The sequence below is a fragment of the Corythoichthys intestinalis genome, chromosome 11 (genome assembly GCF_030265065.1).
Source record: "Corythoichthys intestinalis isolate RoL2023-P3 chromosome 11, ASM3026506v1, whole genome shotgun sequence".
Classification (NCBI taxonomy): domain Eukaryota; kingdom Metazoa; phylum Chordata; class Actinopteri; order Syngnathiformes; family Syngnathidae; genus Corythoichthys; species Corythoichthys intestinalis.
In genome coordinates this window covers 52519577-52532608 of record NC_080405.1, presented here as the reverse complement: position 1 = coordinate 52532608, position 13032 = coordinate 52519577, and the positions used below count along the sequence as shown (strand labels likewise).

The following is a 13032-nucleotide window of genomic DNA, read 5'->3' as shown; positions in this document are numbered from 1 at the left end:
ATACAGGTCACTTATTGTTCATTTTAGGGATATACGGGTCACCTCTTGGTAATTTTGGGTTACTAAACAGGAAGTGACCCCGAAATGCTCCCCAAATCAATAGGAAGTGTCAGAAAATCAACAGAAAAGTACCTGAAATGCCCCAAAATTAAAGTGCGTACAACAGGATAAATAGTCTTAAATAGCATTATTATGTGAATTAGAATCTTATTTTGAGACGATTTGACTATATTAGGGCTGGCAAACAATTAAATTTTTTAATCGAGTTAATTACAGCTTAAAGAGCATACGACATGAGAAAAAAAGTCTTAAATGGCATTATTATGTGAATTAGAATCATATTTTGAGACGATTCGACTATATACAACAATTTAGCAAAGCACAGATGATGAGAAATTAGTCTTTTAATCTGCCGGTTAGCCACGCCTATCATTATAGGGCTTCAGCGTCCCCAACAGGTGGATGACGTCAGCGGTAGACTGGGCTCATCGGTTTTACTATTCAGCCCATTGAGGGGGAATTATTCAGAACGAGGAAAACGCAACGAAGAGAGCCGCAAAATGTCATTGTTTCAATCTCTCTACTCCAATATTTTTACAGGATATTCTTTTTATCCAATTATTTTTCCTCAATAGCTATATAAATGGCTTGAGAAGGACCAGTCAGCCCGTCGAGGGGGAACTATTCACAACGAGGAAAACGCAACGAAGAGAGCTGCAAAATGTCATTGTTTCTGTCGCTTTACTTCAATATTTTTACAGGATATTCTTTTTATCCAAGTATTTTCACCAATTGCTAAATAAATGGCATGGTCATTACAAATAACAGTCTTGTGCTAAATGGAATACGAAATCATAAAAATGCACTTATTCAGGATGACATGGCAAAATTACTCCATAATGGTCAAAACTGTCGACTTCACCTTGACTGTCGCACCTCCCGAACGATATTTTATGACACCTAAATCGGACATATGTCATTTCCCTTCCCCGGCTTCGGAGAATGTAAACAAACCAAGAGGCGTGACAGCTAGCCGACATGCTAACCCGAACTGAGTGATGTTTCAAAGTCTTCGAAGCGGAAAATCATACATAACTAGCCCGGATTATTTGACATGACGACTGGGTTGCCGATAGCCTTCGCGGATCGGCAAACCGCCCGGCGGAGAGCAATTTACAGTTCGTTCCCAGGAGGAGTGCGGCTGCAGTTGTTGTGCAGCTAATGTGCATGAGGAGAGCTTTTTATATGCCTATCAATGATCAAACATAAGTAGTCCTTTATTTAAAGAAAGTTTGTAGTGTTTACTTTGTAATCGCTGTATTCGTATTTGACATAATACAAAACAAGATGTTTACTCACTTCCTCGTAAGTCCAACGGTCCCACAGTAGTCGGGCTTGTTTTGGCCAATATCCACGGTGAATGGGAATCTTTTGAAACTCCAAAAAGGCGCACACGCCTCTCCCTCATAAAGCAAGATTTTTCTGCAGCCGTTTGGCTGGAGTGATGCGAAAAATAAAAGTATTAATCCGCAAAATCAGCTGAATCATTAGTCCTCATACACAACAGTACGGCTGTTTAGTGAAGAGGACGCCTTCACCCTTACACGTCACAGCGCCCTCCTCCTCAATGCAAGACTGAAGCCGGAAGTCACTCATTTTCATGGCGTGGGATTAAAAAAACTAAATAAATACAGCGATTACTTCCACAAACATCCAAGCGGTCCATATCATTCAGGAGTATAAAATACTGCGTGTATTATGAAATAAACATGCTTTTTCGTGTCACATGTACTTTAAAGCTACATTCAAGTCCAAATTGGAAAGATAGAAAAATAAATAAGAGCCGTCAAACCCTGTTGCTGTTATATACAGGTCACTTCTTGTTCATTTCAGGGATATACGGGTCACCTCTTGTTAATTTTGGGTTACTAAACAGGAAGTGACCTGTTAATGCTCCTAAATAAACAGGAAGTGACCCCGAAATGCTTTCAAAATCAACAGGAAGTGACAGAAAATCAACAGAAAAGTACCTGAAATGCCCCAAAATTAAAGTGCGTACAACAGGATTAAAAAAAGTCTTAAATAGCATTATTATGTGAATTAGAATCTTATTTTGAGACGATTCAACTATATTGGGGCTGTCAAACGATTCAAATTTTTAATCGAGTTAATTACAGCTTAAAAATTAATTAATCGCAATTCAAACCATCTATAAAATAGACATTTCACATGGCTGAATCCAGCTGCTCCATGTTAAGACCAACATAAGCAGAGTTTTTGTTTGAGCTAATGTTTTTTTAATGCATTCATAATTTAGTTTTTAGGTGTATTTCGCCATTTTTTGTGGGAATGTTTCTGAACCATTTGTTAAGAGCAATGTTAAAAAAAAAAAAAAAAAAAACATTCATAGAATTTAAGCTAGCGGACTTTTGCTATGCAAGTTAGCCAGTTGTGCTTATGTTGAACATAGATCCTTGTTATTTTTTTTTTTTAATACTGTTTGAGGCTCAGCTCAGGTAGTTTAATGTTTCATGTGCCTTATCCAATTACTTCATTATTTGAACTAACTAGTTCATCGAGTAATCGAATACTAAAATAATCGATAACTGCAGCCCTAGTTACTTCCTGTTGATTTTGGCATATTTTATTGGTCACTTCCTGTTCATTTTGTGTTACAGACCTGGGAATCACCCAAATGAATAGGCAGTGACTCAAACTCAACAGGAAATGACCTGTAAATGAACAGCAAGAGACCTGTAAATGCCCCAAAAATCGGACAGAATGACTGTGAATGCTCTGGTTTCAAATGAACAAACGTTCCCAGTCTAATTGGATTGGGTGTCGAGCACCGTCAAGGCAGCCTTAGAGTTATCTGAGACACTAGTATGGTGGAAGATTTTGGTAGCTTTGGTAGTTTTTTTTTTTTTTTTTTTTTTTAGACATTGACACCTGTTTAAAACGATATCTCGATTCTTGCAGGAGCATATCGATAACCTTTTGGGATACAAAGTATCACGATATATCACCATTTTGCATAGGGATGTAGGGACATAACACTACAAACTTTTCAGGATGCTCAAATTGTCCCCACCAACTTTTAAGCAACCTTATTTGCATTATATAATGACTTCAGGTATGTACTGTAGGTAATTTAGATTGTCTTCCCATATGTTGTAAACATAGAATTGACCCTACCATCATAAGTGAATTACTTTTATTATGTTCAGACTTACATTGACCCCTTTTCACTTGCTGAATGTACCATTCCATATTTTTTCCTCACACGCACGTTTGATTGGCTGATGACTTGAACCACACACACACACACACACACACACACACACACACACGCAATCACAGCCCCAACACAAAATACATGGCGCCTCCTCTCCAAAGACTAGGAATATTCACTGTATCGATAGATTTTCACGCCCCTAGCTTCAATAGCATATACAGTGGTACCTCTACATACGAAGTTAATCCGTTCCAGGAGCTTGTTTGTAAGTCGAAATGGTCGTATGTCGAGCAGGATTTTCCCATAGGAATACATTATAATTCCATTAATTCGTTCCACAGCCCAAAAACCTGCACTAAATCCTTAAAAAATACTGCTGGTGCTATTACAAATGGCAATTACACGTAGCAAAATAAATAAATTATAAATCAAAATTGGAATAATATAATAAAAAGAATAATAATAATTCCTGTAATAGTGTAACGAATCGGGTTCTAATAAGGCGGACGTTTTTTTGTGTACCTGAACGCACCGCGGGGCTGACGTGCCTGGACCGGTGAGCTTGAGTTTCACTTTCACTTTGAATGTTCTCTTGAGAACACCGTCAATTGCGGCAGACAGCAGGCGTTTTGTGTTGAATAAGTTGTGAAAGAAATGATGAAAACGTGGCGAAGCTGGCGATTTCTTTGGAGATGTTACCACAATAAGAATTGTCAGCTTAACTTATAAAGACTGGCGAACGATGGTCGGAGGAGGACCGTGGAGATGTATTGTTGAGCCATTTCACGGATGCCCACCCCACGCTCATATTTTTCTGTCATTTGCATCTTCATTTAGAAGGTAAGCATAAACTTTTTCCTTGTTTCACCACCTGTACCAACCTTTTCTGAAACCTGTGTTGATTTGTCACACAAGAAAATCCGCCGTGCATCCGTCTGCGGTGCTGCCATTGTCGTCGTATTTCGAGCATGTTGTCGGATGTAGAAACAAATGGCGAGTCAAATTTTACGTCGGATGTCGAAAAGTTCGTGTGTCGAAGCGATCGTATGTAGAGGTACCACTGTATATATAAATATATATATATATATATAGAGGTGTGCGAAATTTCCGATTCTTAGATTATTTGCGATTCGGCCGTGGAAGATTCGAGAACGATTCACAAACATCCAAATTCCGATTATTGAAATATGCCAAGTAAAGAGGAAGTACAACACACGCAGTGCGCCGTGCGCTCTTCGGTACCAATGAGGAAGAACGGAGCGAGAGTAGCTAAACATAATGCTTGTCATTATCCGGCCCCTCGGGTAATGCCAATGCTCAACTCACGGCTCTAACTCAACTCATGCCACGAGATAAAAAAAAAAAAAAAAAAAACATACCTGACTGCTGCCGAAAAGCTGCTACAAAGTACCCATCCACATAATGTTATGGTAGATATAATTTATATAGGACTAGATGCAATATTTGATTCTGTAGCGTTGCAGCACATCTACAAAAAGCTAGATGCTGGCGTTAGTAAACGGCCGCCATCTTAAAGCAGTACACTTCCCTGCAAGGCTGTTGTAGCGAACCTTCCAAGCAAACCTAATTACCTTTTTATCTAAAATACTCCTAAATCGGTAAAATATTGACTTGAATCTATCTTTAAAATAGTTTTAAACCTTTCACATGCCGAAAGTAGACAAAAGGGAAATTATGGAATAACAGGAGCAATTTTAACGACTTTAACGGTTGATTGACAACAATAAATTAATTGAATGTAGTTTAAAGCTGCTGATACAGAATGGGGACTGGAGTTTTTTATTTACTGTCATTTTTGTATATTTGTTTACTGCTATATGTTAACTTGATACTGAAATAGTAGTTTGGTTTAGCCTGAGAGTATTTTTGAACAATTTTGGAACTAATGTATAAAACATTAAAAAAAAAAAAAAAAAAAAAAAGAGGGGGTGCATCAATAATCGTTTTATAATCGAATCGGAGCCTCTAAATCGTAATCGAATCGTTAGGTGCCCAAAGATTCCCAGCTGTATATATATATATATATATATATATATATATATATATTTTTTTAGATAACTGCTAACGTCAATCAATATGCAACATTTGCACATTTTAAAGTCTTATGTTACTGTTGAGGCGAGTAGCCAAAAAATGTTGATGATGTTCCGCTCCCAGAAAAACCCAAGTTGCCGGAGAACTACACACAAGAGACGTGGCAGAAGCTTAAAGAAGCAGTGGAGGCCATTCAGAACAGCACTTCCATTAAGTACAACCTGGAGGAGCTCTACCAGGTAGGTCGTTGCCAAGCGCTCACTCTTCCGTCATCTACCCATGCCTAAACCTCATTTTGTTTTTAATCACACCTTCAGGCTGTTGAGAACCTGTGCTCCCACAAGATCTCTGCCAAGCTCTACAAGCAGCTGAGGTCCGTGTGTGAAGACCACATCAAGGCCCAGATTGATCAGTTCAGAGAATATCCTTTTTTATACACATAAGACAGGCCTCTTATTCATGACAGTCAGTACATCATTTTGATGGTAGGAACCTGACATTTTTCTTAACTAACGCTATTCTCACGGGTGTCCTGGACAGTGTGCTCTTCCTGAAGAAAATAGACAAGTGCTGGCAAGATCACTGCAGGCAAATGGTACTTCTCAATGTGTTTGGTCGTCACAAATACATTCTCACACACTTCTGATACTTTAAAGCTGCTTTATTAGTAGAACAAAAGTATATCTGCTCCAGTATCAGAAAAAATAGTGATGATTAATTGTTTTTGTAAATATAAAAAAAAATCAACAAATGGTTGTTTTTTTGGTATTCTGAAAGACTTGAAAAAAATGACGGTGATAATTTTAAGTATCGATGGACATGTATTGTTGGAAACTGGATTAACTCTTTAAGCGACAAAGTTGCTTTTTACAATTTTGCAACTTTGGCTATCTTTTGGTGCAAAGTAGTAAGATGGCAAATGTCTCCAGATGCCTACCATCTTTTGGTGCAAAGTACAGGTATGAAAATTTCTCACCTTTCAGGTGTAATTTGCCATTTTGAAGTAAAAAAGGGTGACCTACGTGAATTGTGTAGATCCAAGGGGATAATTTTTAAAGGGAGGGGGTTGATTACGGGAGATTATTTTAATGTCGGACGCTTGGTATGCAAGTGGGGAAAGCGGCACAAAGCCAAAAAAAGCGCACCAGAGTGGCCAAAACATTGACTTATTTCAACGGAAAAAAAAGAGGGTGCAATGTTGTGTCCTGTCTCTTCAATCGCAAGCTGGGCTGCACGTCAGCCGTGAATGAACACCTAAAGCGCCGTCACTCAGTTGTAATTTTGGAAGACGACAGGAGACAATTACAAGCTGGCAGATTGTACTGTAAGTCCATAGTCGCGATATCGCAATGAGTCCATTTATTGCAGGTTAAATAAAAATGAGGGCGATAATTTTCAGGCTTTATCGTCGCGTGCGTGTGTGCGTGCATACATTTGTGGGTACGTGTTGATGGCATACGAGACTCCAGTTCCTTTAACAGATGTTTATTAGTCATCAACATGCCGTAGAATTAAAGTTCAGACATACAAAATAAGGAAGCACATCTATATTAAACACTGTAAACGTTAGCATTGCTACATTTAGGCTAATGGGGGGGGGGGGGGGGACAACCCACTTTATCCTACTATAAAACATTGGCAGTCTTCTCCAAACCGCAAACTTTAAAAGGTGACACTTCAAACATGAAAAATCGCTGGTTAACAGCATTTGCAAACGATAAAAATTAAAAAAAAAATTAAAAATGATGAAAAAATGATTACTAACGCCACATGCAATGACGAAAAGAGCTTTTTTTTTTTTTTTTTTTTTTTTTTTTTTTTTTTTTTGCAGAGTGTAAACCTTACGGTTAGCGATTTAGCTAATGTACTTCCGGTGAACATTTCAAAATAAAAGGATATCATGTTCGTCATATAAATAACGATTTCTGGAGTTAATCCCACATACTTCAGAATTCAGATTCTATACTAAGAATAGGTTTAAAATGACACCCTTTATGAAAAATCTGACTGGCAATGATTATAATACTATTCGTCAAACCCTTTCAATAATATTAATTCTACATATTTTTTTGAAGAATTGTTTTGAATCATGTTGGAAAGGCGAAGTCAGTGTTCTGAATCTATTTACATTCCATTATTTTGCACTAGTTAATGCGATCATCATTTGACCTCATTATTTGTGATTTATTGTTATTTACGTGTTTGTTTGCACTTTAATAAAAAAATTAAGTGTACCATTTTTTTGTGATTTAATAAGAGTCATCAAAAATTTCATTGCTAAATTAGTAAAAAAAAAAAGAAAAAAAAATTAGTGGGAAAAAATCATCGACTAATCGTAAAAATAGTCGTTTGAGACAGCCCTAGTTGTACAGTGTACCGGAACATATTTCCTCCACACCCTTCTCACCTTTTTAATCCCTGACCCATTTTCATGCCTGAAAGTAGTAACTGCATGGGGCACCATATTTGCAGCTCTCGCTTGTTTTTAGTCAGCAATATTGCTTGACGCTCAGAGTTACGTCAACCTATACACCAGGGGTCCCCAAACTTTTTCCTGTGAGGGCCACATAACTTTTTCCTTCTCTGATGAGGGGCCGGGTCAGTTTGTAACAGAAAAAGTGTGACGATTGCAGGAGTGCCTAAATGTAAAAATGTGTTATTCAGAAAACCACAATCAAATAACCCTTTCTGAATTCTTCACGGAACAAAAGTAAATAAAATAAAAATAATAATATAATATCATATAATATAATATATATAGGGCTGTCAAAATTATCGTGTTAACGGGTGGTAATTAATTTTTTAAAATAATCACGTTAAAATATTTGGCACATTTAACGCACATGCCCCGCTCAAACAGATTAAAATGACAGCACAGTGTCATGTCCATTTGTTACTTGTGTTTTTTTGGTGTTTTGTCACCCTCTGCTGGCGCTTGGGTGCAGGGTACCCGCGGGTTATTAAAAGTATTAAAAAAGCATTGAATTTAGTTTTCCATTATTAAAGGTATTAAAAGTATTAAATTAGCTGTTGTAAGTCTGGAATTTTTTCACCGTGGTCTTAATTTTCAAGAACATCTCAGTGCAACCTAAATTATATCCGTGACAAAGTTATTTTTTAATTTTATTTTTTTTAATCCTTAACGAAGATGACGCATAGAATTTTTACGATGCAGTGCACTACAAATCGAAATGCAACTCGTGCGTGCCAAACCACCACAACCGGCTAAACGGAGAATCCATCCACCTCTGCATCGGGAATGCGTCAGTTTGTCGGTGGAACGAAAACCCTGCAGGCAGAAGTATTGTGGATTCTGAACACCAAAACAGACCACCATTCATATCAAATGAGTCCATTGGTGATCTGTTTCGGATATTACGTCATTTTTGGTCGGCATCGGCTGTCACAATGTTGGTCATATTGCGTTTTGTTCCAGAGGGAGCGTTCCCAATGTCTTAACTGTCTTTTGTAACGAATTTTCAGTCGGCAGAGAAAAAAACGCACATTTTCTTAATGTTTAAATAGTCTACATATTTTAATGACCATTGTAAATGCATTTAGACAATGAAATAACGCTGGAAAAGTTTGTTAAACATAATGTTGCTCAAATCGTGTTTTTTTTTTTCCCGGAGGGAGCATTCCCGACTTCGTAACTGCAGCCAATTTAAGCTCATCAAGACTTTAAGATTTGGCTCAGCACTGAGATATGATGTACACTTTGTAAATATGAATGTGTGTGTGTGAATAAATTGTGAATTGTGAATAGAGGTAAAATCGGGCCTAAAAAGTCCAGCCCGACCCGAACTTGTCCGCGGGTATTAAAGCCCGACCCGCGTTTTGTGTGATAACGTTTGTGACGATGTCTGCATAAAAGCCTGTCTTTTATAACGAATTCTCAGTTGGCAGGAAAAAACGCACATTTTCTTAATGTTTAAATAGACTACATATTTTTATCATCATTATAAATTTATTTATACAACGAAATAACGCTGGAAAAGTTTGTTAAATAAACAGATGCGGTTTTGCAGACTCGCAGAGGGGAAGATTAAAAAGGGCGTATAGGCACGCTCTGGCTCTGCAATGACCATACAGTGCCTTCTTTTTCTTATCCAAATTATTTATTTTATAACAAGTATTCCTTAGTTTATCATTCATACATTGTTAATATATAATTATTTCAAAAAGTTAGCGAGAAAGAACCCTGGCCCGGCCCGACGTAATAATTGACATTTTAATTTTGGTCATGTTTTCAGTTTGCTATGTTTATAATTACGATGTTTGTTTACCGCTTTTCCTCTTACTGCGAAGAGGGAGGAAGTTACATCGGCCGCCGCTATGATATTTAAGTCATCAGCCATCTGCTGTGACCCGGGAATTTAACGCCTGCTTTCACGCACACTGCTTCCCATGTCAGTAGACACGGGAAATTGTTTTCACACATGACTGCTGCACGGTTAAGTCCCGCGATATTCCCGTTGTTTTGGAGTATGTGATAGGGGCTCAAGTTACATCCAGATGCTTTAGGTTGCAGTTTATGGGTATAGCGCAGGCAGTGGACCTGCTTAAACATTTCGGTTTGCCTTTCGAATGAACGTGAATTTCGCCGTTTTAACTCGAGAGTTAGCCATGTTCACTGGGGTCTTGGCAGGTGCACTAGCGGCTAGCCTGTTACAGAAGATGGCTGGTCTGAGTCCTGTCCTCCTCCTCTTTTTGTCCATAATTATTGTGTGCGTGTTTAAAAAAATTCTGACAGACTTTATAATGTTACTTTAAATGTGTTTTAATTGTATCTTCAATATACAGTGCTTTGCAAAAGTATTCGGCCCCCTTGAATCTTGCAACCTTTCGCCACATTTCAGGCTTCAAACATAAAGATATGAAATTTAATTTTTTTGTCAAGAATCAACAACAAGTGGGACACAATCGTGAAGTGGAACAACATTTATTGGATAATTTAAACTTTTTAACAAATAAAAAACTGAAAAGTGGGGCGTGCAATATTATTCGGCCCCTTTACTTTCAGTGCAGCAAACTCACTCCAGAAGTTCAGTGAGGATCTCTGAATGATCCAATGTTGTCCTAAATGACCGATGATGATAAATAGAATCCACCTGTGTGTAATCAAGTCTCCGTATAAATGTACCTGCTCTGTGATAGTCTCAGGGTTCTGTTTAAAGTGCAGAGAGCAATATGAAAACCAAGGAACACACCAGGCAGGTCCGAGATACTGTTGTGGAGAAGTTTAAAGCTGGATTTGGATACAAAAAGATTTCCCAAGCTTTAAACATCTCAAGGAGCACTGTGCAAGCCATCATATTGAAATGGAAGGAGCATCAGACCACTGCAAATCTACCAAGACCCGGCCGTCCTTCCAAACTTTCTTCTCAAACAAGGAGAAAACTGATCAGAGATGCAGCCAAGAGGCCCATGATCACTCTGGATGAACCGCAGAGATCTACAGCTGAGGTGGGAGAGTCTGTCCATAGGACAACAATCAGTCGTACACTGCACAAATCTGGCCTTTATGGAAGAGTGGCAAGAAGAAAGCCATTTCTCAAAGATATCCATAAAAATTCTCGTTTAAAGTTTGCCACAAGCCACCTGGGAGACACACCAAACATGTGGAAGAAGGTGCTCTGGTCAGATGAAACCAAAATTGAACTTTTTGGCCACAATGCAAAACGATATGTTTGGCGTAAAAGCAACACAGCTCATCATCCTGAACACACCATCCCCACTGTCAAACATGGTGGTGGCAGCATGATGGTTTGGGCCTGCTTTTCTTCAGCAGGGACAGGGAAGATGGTTAAAATTGACGGGAAGATGGATGCAGCCAAATACAGGAACATTCTGGAAGAAAAGCTGTTGGTATCTGCACAAGACCTGAGACTGGGACGGAGATTTATCTTCCAACAGGACAATGATCCAAAACATAAAGCCAAATCTACAATGGAATGGTTCAAAAATAAACGTATCCAGGTGTTAGAATGGCCAAGTCAAATTCCAGACCTGAATCCAATCGAGAATCTGTGGAAAGAGCTGAAGACTGGTGTTCACAAACACTCTCCATCCAACCTCACTGAGCTCGAGCTGTTTTGCAAGGAAGAATGGGCAAGAATGTCAGTCTCTCGATGCGCAAAACTGATAGAAAATTACCCCAAGCGACTTGCAGCTGTAATTGGAGCAAAAGGTGGCGCTACAAAGTATTAACGCAAGGGGGCCGAATAATATTGCACGCCCCAGTTTGCAGTTTTTTATTTGTTAAAAAAGTTTAAATTATCCAATAAATTTTGTTCCACTTCACGATTGTGTCCCACTTGTTGTTGATTCTTGACAAAAAATTAAAATTTTATATCTTTGTTTGAAGCCTGAAATGTGGCGAAAGGTTGCAAGGTTCAAGGGGGCCAAATACTTTTGCAAGGCACTGTGTGCATTCTTTTGTCAAACACACTTAGTAATTGAGGTTAAATTTGATGTTCAGTGCTTTATTTATTTAATAGGATTCAATATGATCTATATAATGGGTGCGAGAAAAGTATTAATTTTCAGTTGAAATGGCATTAAAAAAGGTCTTAAGTCTTGAATTTAGATTTATCAATCCTGGGGGGACCCTGTGGGTGCGACTGATTTTATGGGTTTGTGCACCATGAGCATTGTGGAATTATTGACATCAACAATGACGAGCTACTAGTTTGTTTTTTGTTTAAAAATTTTACAAATTAAAACAAAAACATTAAAAGGAGTTTTAATATAAAATTTCTATAACTCGTACTAACATTTATCTTTTAAGAACTACAAGTCTTTGTATCCATGGATCGCTTTAACAATGTTAATCATGTTAATGCCATCTTGTTGATTTATTGTTATGATAAGCAAATACAGTACTTATGTACAGTATGTTGAATGTATATATCTGTCTTGTGTTATTCTTTCCATTCCAACATAGTTTACAGAAAAATGTGCCATATTTTATAGATGGTTAGAATTGCGATTGATTACGATTAATTAATTTTTAAGCTGTGATTAACTCGATTTAAAAATTTAATCGTTTGACGACCCAAAATATAATATAATAAATAATAATAACACTATTCATTAAATAAATAATAACCAAATAACCCTCTCTGGGTTCTTCACAGAAAAAAGCCAGGAAATAAATACAGTGATACCTCGGCTCACGAACGCTTAAGCTCACGAACTTTTCGCCTCAAGAACATTAAATTCGCGAGCATATAGTCTCTGCTGGCGAACTAGTTTTCGGCGGACGAACCAAGCCACGCGGTCGGACAGCGCCACGAGAAGCTGACGCACGCTCACGGCGTCCCAGTTCGTCCCCTCCCTTTCGTTGAGTTTGTGGTGGTTTGTGTTTGATAGACATTTTGGACCATATTGAGTGTACTTTTGCTATTATGGGACCGAAAAAGAGTTACATACAGTCCTTATGGAAGGTGACTCGTGTTACCAATTCGCCCTCGACTGGTAATTGGCGGTGCTTTCAGCTTCCCACCGTCGTGAGAAGTGGACCGGCGAGTCACGTTGGCTCGTTGTCGTCGGTTGTCTTCGGTTCGCCCGATTGCGGCTTGCATACAAACACCCAGAGGTGTCGGATGGCTTTTTGTGGGCACTTTTATTAACAACCAAAAGCATGCGGGGGGCACAGCAGTGGAGTCTACGCTAACTGCGCACTTTGCCGGTAACACTCTCCTTCCAAACAGTAACTCCCTCCCTCCTCCTCCCACTCC

General features: G+C 38.4%; 1 protein-coding gene across 1 annotated transcript in view; it reads left to right on the top strand.

Moving 5' to 3' along the window:
- Positions 1–13032, top strand: part of cul4b (cullin 4B) — a 37667-nt gene that overhangs the window by 1092 nt on the left and 23543 nt on the right. Inside the window, exons 2-4 of the mRNA XM_057850447.1 lie at positions 5414–5529; positions 5608–5711; positions 5816–5885. Of these exons, the coding sequence (XP_057706430.1) occupies positions 5414–5529; positions 5608–5711; positions 5816–5885 (290 nt within the window). The remainder of the gene's footprint in view (positions 1–5413; positions 5530–5607; positions 5712–5815; positions 5886–13032) is intronic.